The 16,029-nt window shown below is 44.8% G+C and overlaps 1 protein-coding gene across 2 annotated transcripts in view; it reads left to right on the top strand.

Moving 5' to 3' along the window:
- The window catches only part of ARHGAP28 (Rho GTPase activating protein 28), a 185,376-nt gene that overhangs the window by 132,815 nt on the left and 36,532 nt on the right, over positions 1-16,029 (top strand). For both annotated transcript variants that reach the window (XM_068237204.1, XM_068237205.1), the window contains exon 9: positions 2,617-2,779. In XM_068237204.1, the coding sequence (XP_068093305.1) occupies positions 2,617-2,779 (163 nt within the window). The remainder of the gene's footprint in view (positions 1-2,616; positions 2,780-16,029) is intronic.

Below are 16,029 nucleotides of genomic sequence, written 5' to 3'. Positions count from 1 at the left end.
GGAGAAAAGTCAGGTGAAAAAGTGAATTGCATATGGCCCAAGGAGTGTTGTAAATCTCTCCAGCACGGTCAGAGACGATAATGGAATTTTCTGTAGAGTGGGTAAGAGGTAGAGCCTGTGACAGGATTTTATGGCTATTCATTACTTCCTGTCTGATGACACCATGAGCTCCCACTAAAGCCTTTTGGCATTAACAGGATGGGAAGAAAGATAATTATTTCATTGAAGAGATTAGGGAAAGCCTTCTGCTTATATTTACTCAGTCCAACATTTTTTGCAGTTACCCTCCAAATTCACAAATGGTTTGTGAATTGGCAGTGGCGGGATAGTGTAATGGTTAAGGGTTCTGCCTTTGACACACGAAACCAGGCTTCGAATCTCAGCTCTTCCTGTCAAGTAAGGAGACCTTGGGCAAGACTTCCTAACTCTGCTACTGACTATGGAGTGTGCCCTAGTGACTGCAGCTCTGGCGCTTTTTTTGAGTCCACCAGGAGAAAATTGCAATAAATACATGTTCTGTGTCTTGTCTTGTTTCGTGTAAATACCATTTATACAAGTTCAGACCCACCTATATGGCACTACTGTTACAGGCCATAGTGACAAGGATGAAAACTAACTGAGGGTGTAATAATGTGTAACTTAAAGGGGCACTACAGCGAAAAAATGTAAAATTTAAAATATGTGAAAACATATACAAATAAGTACATTTTTTCCAGAGTAAAATGAGCCATAAATTACTTTTCTCCTATAATGCTGTCACTTACAGTAGGCAGTAGTAATCTAACAGAAGTGACAGGTTTTGGACTAGTCCATCTCTTCATAGGGGATTCTCAGCGAGGCTTTTATTCTTTATAAAGGTACACCCTAAAAAGGATTTAAACAATGATGCTGGCCAGCTTCCCTGCTCCCTACACAGTTTTTTGGCAGTTGGACAGAGCAACTGCCATTCACTAAGTGCTTTTGAAAATAAATATATCCCTGAGAATCCCCTATAAAGAGATGGACTAGTCCAAAACCTGTCACTTCTGTCAGATTTCTACTGTCTACTGTAAGTGACAGCATTATAGGAGAAAAGTAATTCATGGCTCATTTTATTCTGGAAAAAAATTACTTCTTATTTGTATATGTTTGCACATATTTTAAATTTTACAGTTTTTTGCTGTAGTGCCCCTTTAATTTGCAAGAAAGGTCACCAGGAATTTGCCATATCTGCTTTTAAACCCCTACCCAAGTTTTAATGCTTGGCTGCTGAGCAATCTGGTTGTTAACTCTAATGAAACTGATATTACATTAAAAAATATATATGTGAGAATGAGAGTGGTGACAAATTTGTTTGACATGCACATGGTCATAGAACAGTCCACTTAGAGTGAACATTTAGTGAGAATTCATGAATGCTGCCATTGCTGATGTTGTTCCACAGAAAAAAATGTTGTTTCCTGATTTGTGTACTGATCCTCTACACCAGGGCGTTTCAACTCTATCCTCAAGTACCAGCAACAGTACATGTTTTGCAGAAAACCACAAACATGCACAGGTGAGGTAATTAGTGTCTCAGCAGAGCTGATTAACTACCTCTGTGGATTTCCACAAAACATGCACTGTTGGTGGTACTTGAGGACAGGGTTGAAAAGCCCTGCTCTACACTAGCCGTCACTAGCTGAGTGTACACATCTGCAGCTTTAACTTCACAGTGCCGACTTGTGCATACATTATGCGCATGCTTGTTTCAGTTTAAAGTACACCTGGAGTGAAATAAAAAAGAATCATATTAAGTACACAATGAGTTAAAGCACTTTCTCCTTAAAGTCTTCCTGCTACTCATTCTCTCAATTCACCCTTTTCTCTTTAATATTGGACTGGCCCTTCAGTGGAATCCTCTCTGCACTGCAGGACCCACCTGTGGCTGTGCATGAGCGGGTCCCAAGTTCAGATGCGCTTGTTCACGCACCATTGAACTTCTGGGATGCTGTGGAAAAAAAATGCATATGAGAGGGACCAAGCAGCGGGAAGAGTTTCAGTAGTAAATGTTCAAGCCCACCAGGATTTAGTTTTGGCACACTTCAAGTGTTTTTTAACAGCTGAAGCCAAAGGATCAGTGTAATTTCCCGGCAGTTGGTATTTTTAGAACCAGATCAGCAATGTCAGTTGTATTCACCAGTCTTGCTGAAGGCAGACTGTGCTGTTTGTGAAAGATGACACAAAAATGAATGGCAAGACTCCCTAATACTTCAGAGTTGCCTACTGACCATGCCCTAAGCAGTTGTAGCTCTCAAGCACTTAAAGTCAGACAGGAGAAAAGCGCTATACAAATGTTTGCATTTGTTTTTTTTATCTGTGAGTTGTAGACATTTGTATAGTAAAAGGTAAAGTCCAAAAAAGAGCAGCAGCAGCATCTGCTGTTTTTCAAGAACCTGCAAGTCATGTTGTCTTGTCTGAGGAAAATGTGTCCACTGACTTCCTAGGTCAGTTCATTTAGGTGACGTTTTTAACAAGCCCTTAGATGTTTTTGAAAATATTTTTATTTTTTTTTACAGAAAAACACTTGACTTAATAGATTTTTTTTTAACCAAGACATTTTATTAATGGACTTGCATTGCCTCCGTTTTTGTGCAGAGTCTCCGTGAAGAACTTGAATCAAAGTTTTATGACAACAAGTTTGACTGGAAGAAGGTGAGGAACAATGATGCCGCTGGTCTGCTCAAGATGTTCATACGGGAACTGCCCAGTCCTCTGTTTACAATGGAATATATCCCAGCCTTTATCGCCTTGATAGAAAGTAAGTATTGGTAGCATAGTAGAACACTGGGGCCCACATGCAATTCTCTTTTTCTCTTGAGTTTTCTCCTAGGTGATATTTTCACACCTTGTCATAAAATGCCCTTTAAACCACCAGCAAGCAAGAAAATACTAAAAATAATTTTGATAGTACTTTTCACCAACTTTTCAGTGCTTTTTAAATTGTAAAATGCTTAAAAGTTATTATAAAGAGAAGATTAAAATGATCTCCTAGGAGGTAACTCAGGAGAAAAAGTTAATTGCATATGAGCCTGGATGTGTGTTGTTTCTATGTTCGTGTTTGAGTGTCTTTATTCTGTATCCTCTGAATAATGCCATGATTAAACAAGGTAGTGAATTCACTGGTTCCCTTCCACTTCCCAAAGCTTTACTAGAAAGTTACTTGGCTTTTACTTTTTAATAGGATTGAACAGGGCACAATTACCTGGTCCATCCTCTTCTGCACTGCAGCTTATAACCACGTGGCAGTGTCTCGCTGTAGGCTCCCAATGTCACATGGCATGCATCGAAAACCTATGAAGAGACACTGCTGCATGGTGGTAGGCTGCAAGAGATAAGGGCTGAAGAGGACAGGACAAGGTGATAACCAGGTAAATGAGTTTTGCTTTGCTGCTCTGCATATTATAATGACGCTGGAGCCACCCTCTAGATTTTTACCCCTGTATGAAGTGATTCAGGTGGCTTCATGGTAGGGCTGGCACTGCATAAAGTCTCTGAACAACAAACTAACTAACTAACTAACTAACTAACTAACTAACTAGTACTGTTAGTTCTAAAGCTGCTACTTTGCTCATGTTAAAAGCCTAAACTGACTTGACTTCTTGGTTATCCTTGAAAGGGCTGGGAATTTGAATAATTCTGTGTATATGGAAAGGAATGACTGGGTAATGTTTTGGTGGCTTGTAAATGCTCAGATTAGATAAATCTGTACAATGCTAATAGAGTTCACACCAATATATTAGGAGCAAATAGCAATGGCATTCCAAATTAAAGCACATTTCAGAAACCTCTTTTATAGTTCATGAGAGTAAAATTATAACTGATATTTACTGTTCAACAGCGTTTGTGACCTTTTTAAAGTCATTACGCAGTAAAGCAATGTGTTGGAGCCAGGAATGATTTCCATTCTTCACAAGCAGCCATTAGCATAGAGCAAGGCCAGGGGGGCAACTGAAAATTGTTTAAATATACAAGTTATGTTTTTACAAAATGTGTACATTACATATATGATATTCTGGTTAATTATGTCAGATGAAAGATACGTATGCATTTTATTTCCTTGCAATTAAAATAAACAGCTCATGCTATGAAGAATGCTTTAATATATGCAGTTACACACAGAGAATGAAAAAAGCAGATGGTATTTCTGTAATGTTCACCATCTGTAGTTCCCTTGTTAACAGGGGTGCTTATTGTTCAATCACATAGCAAAAGATCATTGGCTTTTTGTAAATAATGTATAACAATAAATAATAATAAACTATAGACTACCTGGGATTAATTATTCCAATCTAATAGCTGGATTGTAAATTCTAAAGCATAACAAAACAATGTCTAAAACAAGATGATCAAAGTAAAGGTGAGGTTGCCATCTAAGCAGACTTACCCACCAGAATGCTGCACTGCTTTCACAATAATATTCTTTTCTGAGCTATGGAGAGTCCTCTGCAGTATTTGGGCAGCATCCTTGCCCCTTGTGGCTCTTTGTGGATGCCACAGCCAAGAAAGCAATTAATTTGGGTGCCCATCTCTGCAGCCGGATAATACAGATGCAGTGAGTTGGTCGCCCGATAGTAGCTGATCGATTATTAGTAGCTGATGGATGAAGGGTTTGTTTTAGGCACTAGGAGGGTGGGATAGAGTGAATCATTAGGAAGGATGGTTAGTTTTAGGTATTAGTAGGAGTGGTTTAGTGTTAGGCATTGGGAGGGAAGGTTAGTGTTAGTTATTAGGAGGGAGGGTTAGTGTAAGGCTTTAGAAGGGGTAGGTTAGTGTTAGGCATTAGGAGGGATGGGTTAGTGTTAGGTATTAGGAGAGAGGCTTAGTGTTAGGCATTAGGAGGGAGGGTTAGTGTTAAACATTAGGAGGGAGGGTTAGTGTTAGGTATTAGGAGGGGTGGGTAAGTGTTAGGCATTAGGGGGGAGGGTTGTTGTTAGGCAATAGGAGGGAGGGTTAGTGTTAGGCATTAGGAGGAAGGGTTTGTGTTGGGTATTAGGAGGGAGAGTTAGTGTTAGGCATTAGGAGGGAGAGTTTGTGTTGGGCATTAGGAGGGGTGGGTTAGTGTTAGGCATTAGGAGGGAGGGTTGGTGTTGGGCATTAGGAGGGGTGGGTTAGTGTGTGGTATTAGGAGGGGTGGGTTAGTGTTAGGCATTGGGAGGGGTGGTTTAGTGTTAGGCATTGGGAGGGAAGGTTAGTGTTAGTTATTAGGAGGTAGGGTTAGTGTAGGGCATTAGCGGGGTGGGTTAGGCATTAGCAGGGATGGGTTAGTGTTGGGCATTAGGAGGGAGGGTTAGTGTTGGGCATTAGGGGGAGGGTTAGTGTTAGGTATTAGGAGTGAAGGTTAGTGTTAGGCATTAGGAGTGGTGGGTTATTGTTAGGCATAAAGAGGGAGGGTTGGTGTTAGGTATTAGGAGGGAGGGGTAGTTTTAGGCATTAGGAGGGAAGGTTGGTGTTAGGCATTATGAGGGAGGGTTAGTGTTAGGCATTAGGAGGGAGGGTTGGTGTTAGGCATTAGGAGGGAGGGTTTGTGTTGGGCATTAGGAGGGAGGGTTAGTGTTAGGCATTAGGAGGGAGGGTTGGTGTTAGGCATTAGGAGGGAGGGTTGGTGTTAGGCAATAGGAGGGAGGGTTAGTGTTAGGCATTAGGAGGGAGGGTTGGTGTTGGGCATTAGGAGGGGTGGGTTAGTGGGTGGCATTAGGAGGGGTGGGTTAGTGTTAGGCATTGGAGGGAGGGTTGGTGTTAGGCATTAGGAGGAAGGGTTGGTGTTAGGCATTAGGAGGGAAGGTTGGTGTTAGGTATTAGGGGAGAGGGTTGGTGTTAGGCAATAGGAGGGAGGGTTAGTGTTAGGCATTAGGAGGGGCAGGTTAGTGTGTGGCATTAGAAGGGGTGGGTTAGTGTTAGGCATTAGGAGGGAGGGTTGGTGTTAGGCATTAGGAGGGAGGGGTAGTGTTAGGCATTAGGAGGGAGGGGTAGTGTTAGGCATTAGGAGGGAGGGTTGGTGTTAGGCATTAGGAGGGAGGGTTTGTGTTGGGCATTAGGAGGGAGGGTTAGTGTTAGGCATTAGAAGGGAGGGTTGGTGTTAGGCATTAGGAGGGAGGGTTTGTGTTGGGCATTAGGAGGGAGGGTTAGTGTTAGGCATTAGAGGGAAAGTTGGTGTTGGGCATTAGTAGAAAGGGTTGGTGTTAGGCATTAGGAGGGAAGGTTGGTGTTAGGCATTAGGGGAGAGGGTTGGTGTTAGGCAATAGGAGGGAGGGTTAATGTTAGGCATTAGGAGGGAGGGTTTGTGTTGGGCATTAGGAGGGAGGGTTAGTGTTAGGCATTAGGAGGGAAGGTTGGTGTTAGGCAATAGGAGGGTGGGTTAGTGTTAGGCATTAGGAGGGAGGGTTGGTGTTGGGCATTAGGAGGGGTGGGTTAGTGTGTGGCATTAGGAGGGTGGGTTAGTGTTAGGCATTGGAGGGAGGGTTGGTGTTAGGCATTAGGAGGGAAGGTTGGTGTTAGGCATTAGGGGAGAGGGTTGGTGTTAGGCAATAGGAGGGAGGGTTAATGTTAGACATTAGGAGGGGTGGGTTAGTGTGTGGCATTAGGAGGGGTGGGTTAGTGTTAGGCATTAGGAGGGAGGGTTTGTGTTGGGCATTAGGAGGGGTAGGATAGTGTGAGGCATTAGGAGGGAGGGGTAGTGTTAGGCATTAGGAGGGAGGGGTAGTGTTAGGCATTAGGAGGGAGGGTTAGTGTTAGGCATTAGGAGGGAGGGTTGGTGTTGGGCATTAGGAGGGAGGGTTAGTGTTAGGCATTAGGAGGGAAGGTTGGTGTTAGGCAATAGGAGGGAGGGTTAGTGTTAGGCATTAGGAGAGAGGGTTGGTGTTAGGCATTAGGAGGGGTGGGTTAGTGTGTGGCGTTAGGAGGGGTGGGTTAGTGTTAGGCATTGGAGGGAGGGTTGGTGTTAGGCATTAGGAGGAAGGGTTGGTGTTAGGCATTAGGAGGGAAGGTTGGTGTTAGGTAATAGGAGGGAGGGTTAGTGTTAGGCATTAGGAGGGAGGGTTGGTGTTGGGCATTAGGAGGGGTGGGTTAGTGGGTGGCATTAGGAGGGGTGGGTTAGTGTTAGGCATTGGAGGGAGGGTTGGTGTTAGGCATTAGGAGGAAGGGTTGGTGTTAGGCATTAGGAGGGAGGGTTAGTTTTAGGCATTGGGAGGGAAGGTTGGTGTTAGGCATTAGGGGGGAGGGTTGTTGTTAGGCAATAGGAGGGAGGGTTAGTGTTAGGCATTAGGAGGTAGGGTTGGTGTTAGGCATTAGGAGGGAAGGTTGGTGTTAGGCATTAGGGGAGAGGGTTGGTGTTAGGCAATAAGAGGGAGGGTTAATGTTAGACATTAGGAGGGGTGGGTTAGTGTGTGGCATTAGGAGGGGTGGGTTAGTGTTAGGCATTAGGAGGGAGGGTTTGTGTTGGGCATTAGGAGGGGTAGGATAGTGTGAGGCATTAGGAGGGGTGGGTTAGTGTTAGGCATTGGAGGGAGGGTTGGTGTTAGGCATTAGGAGGGAGGGGTAGTGTTAGGCATTAGGAGGGAGGGGTAGTGTTAGGCATTAGGAGGGAGGGTTAGTGTTAGGCATTAGGAGGGAGGGTTGGTGTTGGGCATTAGAAGGGAGGGTTAGTGTTAGGCATTAGGAGGGAAGGTTGGTGTTAGGCAATAGGAGGGAGGGTTAGTGTTAGGCATTAGGAGGGAGGGTTGGTGTTAGGCATTAGGAGGGGTGGGTTAGTGTGTGGCGTTAGGAGGGGTGGGTTAGTGTTAGGCATTGGAGGGAGGGTTGGTGTTAGGCATTAGGAGGAAGGGTTGGTGTTAGGCATTAGGAGGGAAGGTTGGTGTTAGGTAATAGGAGGGAGGGTTAGTGTTAGGCATTAGGAGGGAGGGTTGGTGTTGGGCATTAGGAGGGGTGGGTTAGTGGGTGGCATTAGGAGGGGTGGGTTAGTGTTAGGCATTGGAGGGAGGGTTGGTGTTAGGCATTAGGAGGAAGGGTTGGTGTTAGGCATTAGGAGGGAGGGTTAGTTTTAGGCATTGGGAGGGAAGGTTGGTGTTAGGCATTAGGGGGGAGGGTTGTTGTTAGGCAATAGGAGGGAGGGTTAGTGTTAGGCATTAGGAGGTAGGGTTGGTGTTAGGTATTAGGAGGGAGAGTTAGTGTTAGGCATTAGGATGGAGGGTTTGTGTTGGGCATTAGGAGGGGTGGGTTAGTGTGAGGCATTAGGAGGGGTGAGTTAGGCATTAGCTGGGATGGGTTAGTGTTGGGAATTAGGAGGGAGGGTTAGTGTTGGGCATTAGGAGGGAGGGTTAGTGTTAGGTATTAGGAGGGAGGGTTAGTGTTAGGCATTAGGAGTGGTGGGTTACTGTTAGGCATAAGGAGGGAGAGTTGGTGTTAGGCATTAGGAGGGAGGGTTAGTGTTAGGCATTAGGAGGGAGGGTTTGTGTTGAGCATTAGGAGGGGTGGGTTAGTGTAAGGCATTAGGAGGGGTGGGTTAGGCATTAGCAGGGATGGGTTAGTGTTGGGCATTAGGAGGGAGGGTTAGTGTTGGGCATTAGGAGGGAGGGTTAGTGTTAGGTATAGGAGGGAGGGTTAGTGTTAGGCATTAGGAGTAGTGGGTTACTGTTAGGCATAAGGAGGGAGAGTTGGTGTTAGGCATTAGGAGGGAGGGTTGGTGTTAGGCATTAGGAGGGGTGGGTTATTTTGTTTTAATTCCGGGGAGAGTTGCTCACGTCCTGCGGCTCTGGATTATAAATGTAACTTTAGCATTCCGTGTGTTGGTGTCCCTGTTTTCTATTGGCTGTCGCTGGTCATTGAAGCCCTTCAACCATATTAGTCCAATAGATGATGATCTGCTCGCCGGTGAAGAGGTTTTTTCTGGAAGTACTTCCCATCTGGGCAACTAGGATTTAAACACAAGTGTGCATAGCTGATCGATACAAGGGGTCAGCATCTGGTGAGCGGTTAACCATTACAGTGCTGGTGGTGGGAACACGCAGTGGATCACTTGCTCACCTAACACGGGGTGAACTGTCACATTGATCTGCAGTTTAGCAGTATTACGCTATGTCCGCATATTATGTTTAATCCACAGATGCTAAGAGCAGTAGAAGACTTTTGGAGTTTGTTGCTAAGCTGTCTTTGCTGATTTGTGATTGAGTCAGCCTACAGATCTGGTGAGAGTACCTGGTGGATATTTATCTGTGAACGTGTGAGATCGTCTATTTTTCCCAATTGAATACAGACTATTCTGGAACTTTGAACTATTTTTATGTTGAGCGCCTGCACAGACTTTATTCCATTAGGAGGGGTGGGTTGGTGTTAGGAATTAGGAGGGGTGGGTTGGTGTTAGGCATTAGGAGGGAGGGTTAGTGTTAGGCATTCGAAAGGAGGGTTGGTGTTAGGAGTTAGGAGGGAGGGTTAGTGTTAGGTATTAGGAGGGAGGGTTGGTGTTAGGCATTAAGAGGGAGTTAGTGTTATGCACTAGGAGGCGTGGGATAGTGTTAGGCATTAGGAGGGGTGGTTTATTGTTAGGCATTAGGAGGGAGTTAGTGTTAGGCACTAGGAGGGGTGGGTTAGTGTAAGGCATTAGGAGGCGTGGGATAGTGTTAGGCACTAAGAGGGAGGGTTGGTGATTGGCATTAAGAGGGAGGTTTAGTGTTGGGCATTAGGAGGTAGGGTTAGTGTTGGGCATTAGAAGGGAGGGTTAGTGTTAGACATGAGGAGGGAGGGTTAGTGTTAGGCAGTAAGAGAGAGGAGGGTAAGTGTGAGAATGGGTGCTGAATGAGTCAATAAGAAAATATTGGTAAGAATAGATTACAGATATTCTTATTATCGGTAACCCAGTGCCCAACTCACCAGGTTGTACTGCAATACATACTACAAAGCGACTCCACAATATGGATGAACAGGCATAACAAGGGCCCTTATGGCCAAATCTTGTTTTTTTATATAATTTTTTGTACACCAGCGTTAGGCTGTGTGGTTTGAATTTGTATGACATTCATTTCAGAGATTTGTACGTTTTTCTCTTTACTGTTCCCATAGCCTCCCCTGTTAATGAAACTCTATTACGACATCTAACTTTAATATCTGCACTTGACAAAAAGCCCGCTAACAGTATTTTGTACTTAATGAAAAACCTCTTACTAACATAAATCTACTTCTTGAAGCCTAAACTTTGAAATGAGTACAATTTAGTAGATAAAATCTATATAACAAGAAGTATTTTGCAAATGAATGGCATAAATAGAGTTGGGCCGAACCTCCGATTTTAGGTTCGCGAACCGGGTTCGCGAACTTTCGCGGAAGGTTCGAGTTAAATGGGGATGCGAACTTTGAAAAAAAAAAATTTATGCTGGCCACAAAAGTGATGTTAAAGTTCGAGTTAAATGGGGATGCGAACTTTGAAAAAAAAAAATGTATGCTGGCCACAAAAGTGATGGAAAAGATGTTTCAAGGGGTCTAGCACCTGGAGGGGGGCATGGCGGAGTGGGATACACGCCAAAAGTCCCCGGGAAAAATCTGGATTTGACGCAAAGCAGCGTTTTAAGGGCAGAAATCATATTGAATGCTAAATGACAGGCCTAAAGTGCTTTAAAACATCTTGCATGTGTATACATCAATCAGGTAGTGTAATTAAGGTACTGCTTCACACTGACACACCAAACTGTTCACTGAACAGAACAGGTATGCAGTGGCGGGTTCACTGAACAGAACAGGTATGCAGTGCAGGGTTCACTGAACAGAACAGGTATGCAGTGGTGGGTTCACAGAACAGGTATGCAGTGGTGGGTTCACAGTACAGGTATGCAGTGGTGGGTTCACAGAACAGGTATGCAGTGGTGGGTTCACAGAACAGGTATGCAGTGGTGGGTTCACAGAACAGGTATGCAGTGGTGGGTTCACAGAACAGGTATGCAGTGGTGGGTTCACAGAACAGGTATGCAGTGGTGGGTTCACAGTACAGGTATGCAGTGGTGGGTTCACAGAACAGAACAGGTATACAGTGGCGGGTTCACTGAACAGAACAGGTATGCAGTGGCGGGTTCACTGAACAGAACAGGTATGCAGTGGCGGGTTCACTGAACAGAACAGGTATACAGTGGCGGGTTCACTGAACAGAACAGGTATGCAGTGGCGGGTTCACTGAACAGAACAGGTATGCAGTGGCTGGTTCACTGAACAGAACAGGTATGCAGTGCCGGGTTCACTGAACAGAACAGGTATGCAGTGGCGGGTTCACTGAACAGAACAGGTATGCAGTGCCGGGTTCACTGAACAGAACAGGTATGCAATGGCGGGTTCACTGAACAGAACAGGTATGCAGTGGCGGGTTCACTGAACAGAACAGGTATGCAGTGGTGGGTTCACAGAACAGGTATGCAGTGGTGGGTTCACAGTACAGGTATGCAGTGGTGGGTTCACAGAACAGGTATGCAGTGGTGGTTTCACAGAACAGGTATGCAGTGGTGGGTTCACAGAACAGGTATGCAGTGGTGGGTTCACAGAACAGGTATGCAGTGGTGGGTTCACAGAACAGGTATGCAGTGGTGGGTTCACAGTACAGGTATGCAGTGGTGGGTTCACAGTACAGGTATGCAGTGGTGGGTTCACAGAACAGGTATGCAGTGGTGGGTTCACAGAACAGGTATGCAGTGGTGGGTTCACAGAACAGGTATGCAGTGGTGGGTTCACAGTACAGGTATGCAGTGGTGGGTTCACAGAACAGGTATGCAGTGGTGGGTTCACAGAACAGGTATGCAGTGGTGGGTTCACAGAACCTTTATGCAGTGGTGGGTTCACAGAACAGGTATGCAGCCAGGGACAAGCTAAGCCTAACTAATCTTTCCCTATGAGAGAGAGTGTGCAGCAGCTTGCCCTACTCTCACTAATGCAGGCACACGAGTGACCGTAATGGTCGCCGCTGCCTGCCTTTTAGTAGGGGGGAGTGGCTCCAGGGGCTAGTGTAGCCTAATTGGCTACACTGTGCCTGCTGACTGTGATGTAGAGGGTCAAAGTTGACCCTCCATGGTGCATTATGGGGCGAACCGAACTTCCGCAAAGGTTCGCCTGCGGGACGCGAACGCGAACCACGGAAGTTCGCATGGAACCGTTCGCAGGCGAACCGTTCGGCCCAACTCTAGCCATAAAATGTAATATTTAATAATGTTTAGTGCAGTTGTTTTAGCCTTGTTGGAAACCATGGCAAAATCCATGACGTGCTCTCCTTTTTTTTTTTTTTTTTTTGGTCTCATTTGTTTTTAAAGGATACCTTAGCGCTAGTTTAAAACAAAAATGAAGCCATGTGTGTGTGTGTGTGTGGGGGGGGGGGGGGGGGGGGGGTCAGGGGGTGGAGGGGGGAAGAGCGCATAGGCTTACCGCACTTTCCATGGACTTGCTTCTTCTATGGTTCACCCGCTGTGCCACCCGTTCTGTATATCCTGGTCGGCGTCCTTTAACCTGAACATAGTGCGCTGTGCAGTATATCCTATTGGGCTGCCTGTGACTCAGTATGTCATATTGGCGCAAGCCCCTCCGGCAAGTGCTGTCACAGGAAGCCCAATATGACACACTGTGCATGCACAGAGCGGTATGTCTGGGTCAAAGGGTGCCGACTGTGCCGGCCAGGATATACAGAATGGGAGGCACAGCGTGCAAACCATAGAAGATTCCGGGCAACAGAAGGTGCGTTGAGCCTATGCGCACCTTCCCACACACACAGGGCATAATTTTTAGATTTAAAGCGGACCTGAAGATACCTTAAAAAAAAAGAGTTTCACTTATCTGGGGCTTCTGCCAGCCCCCTGCAGCCATCCTGTGCCTTCGCATACCTGGAATGATCCTCCGGTTTCCTGATGTGGCTCATTTACCTGGCCACGTGTGTCCATGTTCATGATTCTGGCGATGGGAGCATACTGCGCAGGTGCAGTAAAAGAAAATCTCTACTGCGAAAATGTCTACTGCGCCTGCGCAAGATGCTCCCGGCGACAGGCGCACAAATAAGAATGCTTGCATGCACAGTGGTCGGCGACTGGCAAAAGGGAAAGTCAAACTGAGAGCAATGAAAGCAGTATTTTCAGTAAACCATGCAGTGAGATTCACAGAAGAAATAAGGTAAACACCAGGATAATTGCAGGTGTCAGTATAATGCCTTTTGTTAAAATACCTGAAATTAGCAGAGATTATTTGCTAAGAAATGAAAATAAAGTAGAGAAACACTTAAATATTTTCACGAACTATTATCTATTAATATCTATCAACCCCATAGACCAATCCGACGCCATAGCCCAATGCAACACTCCCTATCAATATCTCTTCTAATTGCCAGAGTGCTCAGACAGACAGCTGAAAACCATGTGCTTTTACCTGACCAGGCTCAAAGTATTTGATCGTTATGGAAGCATATGGCACGTTGGTAAGTAGGGTATCCTTGCAGGCAAACCAATTTATCAGAAATGACACTTCAACATGTCATCTTAAGTTCTCGTACTGTCCTGAGGCTTTGGTTTTGTGACTTGTGTAGCTCTCCACTCCAGGAGTTAGCTGCTTAGTTCAGTCAGTGATTAATCCACCTGTATTGCCAAGAGAAAAAACACAGAATATGCCCTCTGGTGAGGCCGGAGGACAGGCTAGAAAGCCACAGATGGAACTGGACAAGGAACTCCTATAGGGGGAGAGTGCTGTCTTTAAAGCAAAACTCCAGGCAAGTAACAAACAGAACACATATAATCAAGTTGTGGCATTTAGAGAAAAATCATTACATTATTATGAATATGACAACTCTCTAAATGTCTAAATAATTTATCAGATGTATATAGGGGGCGTTGTGAGCCAACCGTGCTCCACCACATTGCACAGTCATATCAAGCTAGCACATAGTGATGACTCTGCAGAACGATGATGCTGCTTTACTGTCTAATCAGGAGGCGGAGCCAGGTCAGGGACAGAGAAACATTGCACTTACTGGTAATGTGTACTTACAGTGGCTTGCAAAAGTATTCGACCCCTTGAAGTTTTCCACATTTTGTCATATTACTGCCACAAACATGAATCAATTTTATTGGAATTCCACGTGAAAGACCAATACAAAGTGGTGTACACGTGAGAAGTGGAACGAAAATCATACATGATTCCAAACATTTTTTACAAATAAATAACTGCAAAGTGGGGTGTGCGTAGTTATTTAGCCCCCTTTGGTCTGAGTGCAGTCAGTTACCCATAGACATTGCCTGATGAGTGCTAATGACTAAATAGAGTGCACCTGTGTGTAATCTAATGTCAGTACAAATACAGCTGCTCTGTGACGGCCTCAGAGGTTGTCTAAGAGAATATTGGGAGCAACAACCCCATGAAGGCCAAAGAACACACCAGACAGGTCAGAGATAAAGTTGTTGAGAAATGTAAAGCAGGCTTAGGCTACAAAAAGATTGCCAAAGCCTTGAACATCTCACGGAGCACTGTTCAAGCGATCATTCAGAAATGGAAGGAGTATGGCACAACTGTAAACCTACCAAGACAAGGCCGTCCACCTAAACTCACAGGCCGAACATGGAGAGCGCTAATCAGAAATGCAGTCAAGAGGCCCATGGTGACTCTGGACGAGCTGCAGTGATCTACAGCTCAGGTGGGGGAATGTGTCCATAGGACAACTATTAGTCGTGCACTGCACAAAGTTGGCCTTTATGGAAGAGTGGCAAGAAGAAATCCATTATTAACAGAAAAGCATAAGAAGTCCTGTTTGCAGTTTGCTACAAGCCATGTGGGGTACACAGCAAACATGTGGAAGAAGGTGCTCTGGTCAGATGAGACCAAAATGGAACTTTTTGGCCAAAATGCAAACCGCTATGTGTGGCAGAAAACTAACACTGCACATCACTCTGAACACACCATCCCCACTGTCAAATATGGTGGTGGCAGCATCATGCTCTGGGGGTGCTTCTCTTCAGCAGGGACAGGGAAGCTGGTCAGAATTGATGGGAAGATGGATGGAGCCAAATACAGGGCAATCTTGGAAGAAAAACTCTTGGAGTCTGCAAAAGACTTGAGACTGGGGCGGAAGTTCACCTTCCAGCAGGACAACGACCCTAAACATAAAGCCAGGGCAACAATGGAATGGTTTAAAACAAAACCTATCCATGTGTTAGAATGGCCCAGTCAAAGTCCAGATCTAAATCCAATCGAGAATCTGTGGCAAGATCTGAAAACTGCTGTTCACAAACGCAGTCCATCTAATCTGACTGAGCTGGAGCTGTTTTGCAAAGAAGAATGGACAAGGATTTCAGTCTCTAGATGTGCAAAGCTGGTAGAGACATACCCTAAAAGACTGGCAGCTGTAATTGCAGCAAAAGGTGGTTCTACAAAGTATTGACTCAGGGGGCCGAATAATTACGCACACCCCACTGTGCAGTTATTTATTTGTAAAAAATGTTTGGAATCATGTATGATTTTCGTTCCACTTCTCACGTGTACACCACTTTGTATTGGTCTTTCACATGGAATTCCAATAAAATTGATGCATGTTTGTGGCAGTAATATGACAAAATGTGGAAAACTTCAAGGTTGGCTGAATACTTTTGCAAGCCACTGTATATTCAACTGTATTTATAATATGTTCAATTGAGGTTTTATTAATAATGCAAGTGACTATATTTTGACCCTGTGTTAAGATACAGACACCCCCCATCCCCATACAAATAGTATAACCTGTTAATTGTGCATATACTGATTGTAACTTGTCAGTGGTCTAGAGGAGGACATGTGAAATCTCTGGAGGATCCAGAGGTTTCTCTCTTCAAGGGTAAGTATCCAAATTTCTATTTTAAAACTGCCTCGGGTTTGCTTTAATACATAATATGATAACATCCATCAATTCAGGTATATGATCATTTCATAGAATAAGTGATAAGTGGCGCTAAAGGCTGCTCTGTGCTCAGCATTTCACTCAGAAATCACTCAGGATTGCACGTAAAGTCCCCCTGTATTGCTCAAGGTGATTTATATAAC

Source organism: Hyperolius riggenbachi, chromosome 5 (genome assembly GCF_040937935.1).
Source record: "Hyperolius riggenbachi isolate aHypRig1 chromosome 5, aHypRig1.pri, whole genome shotgun sequence".
NCBI classification, from domain to species: Eukaryota; Metazoa; Chordata; class Amphibia; order Anura; family Hyperoliidae; genus Hyperolius; species Hyperolius riggenbachi.
The sequence above is the reverse complement of the archived record's forward strand: the minus strand, read 5'-3'. Positions and strand labels throughout refer to the sequence as shown.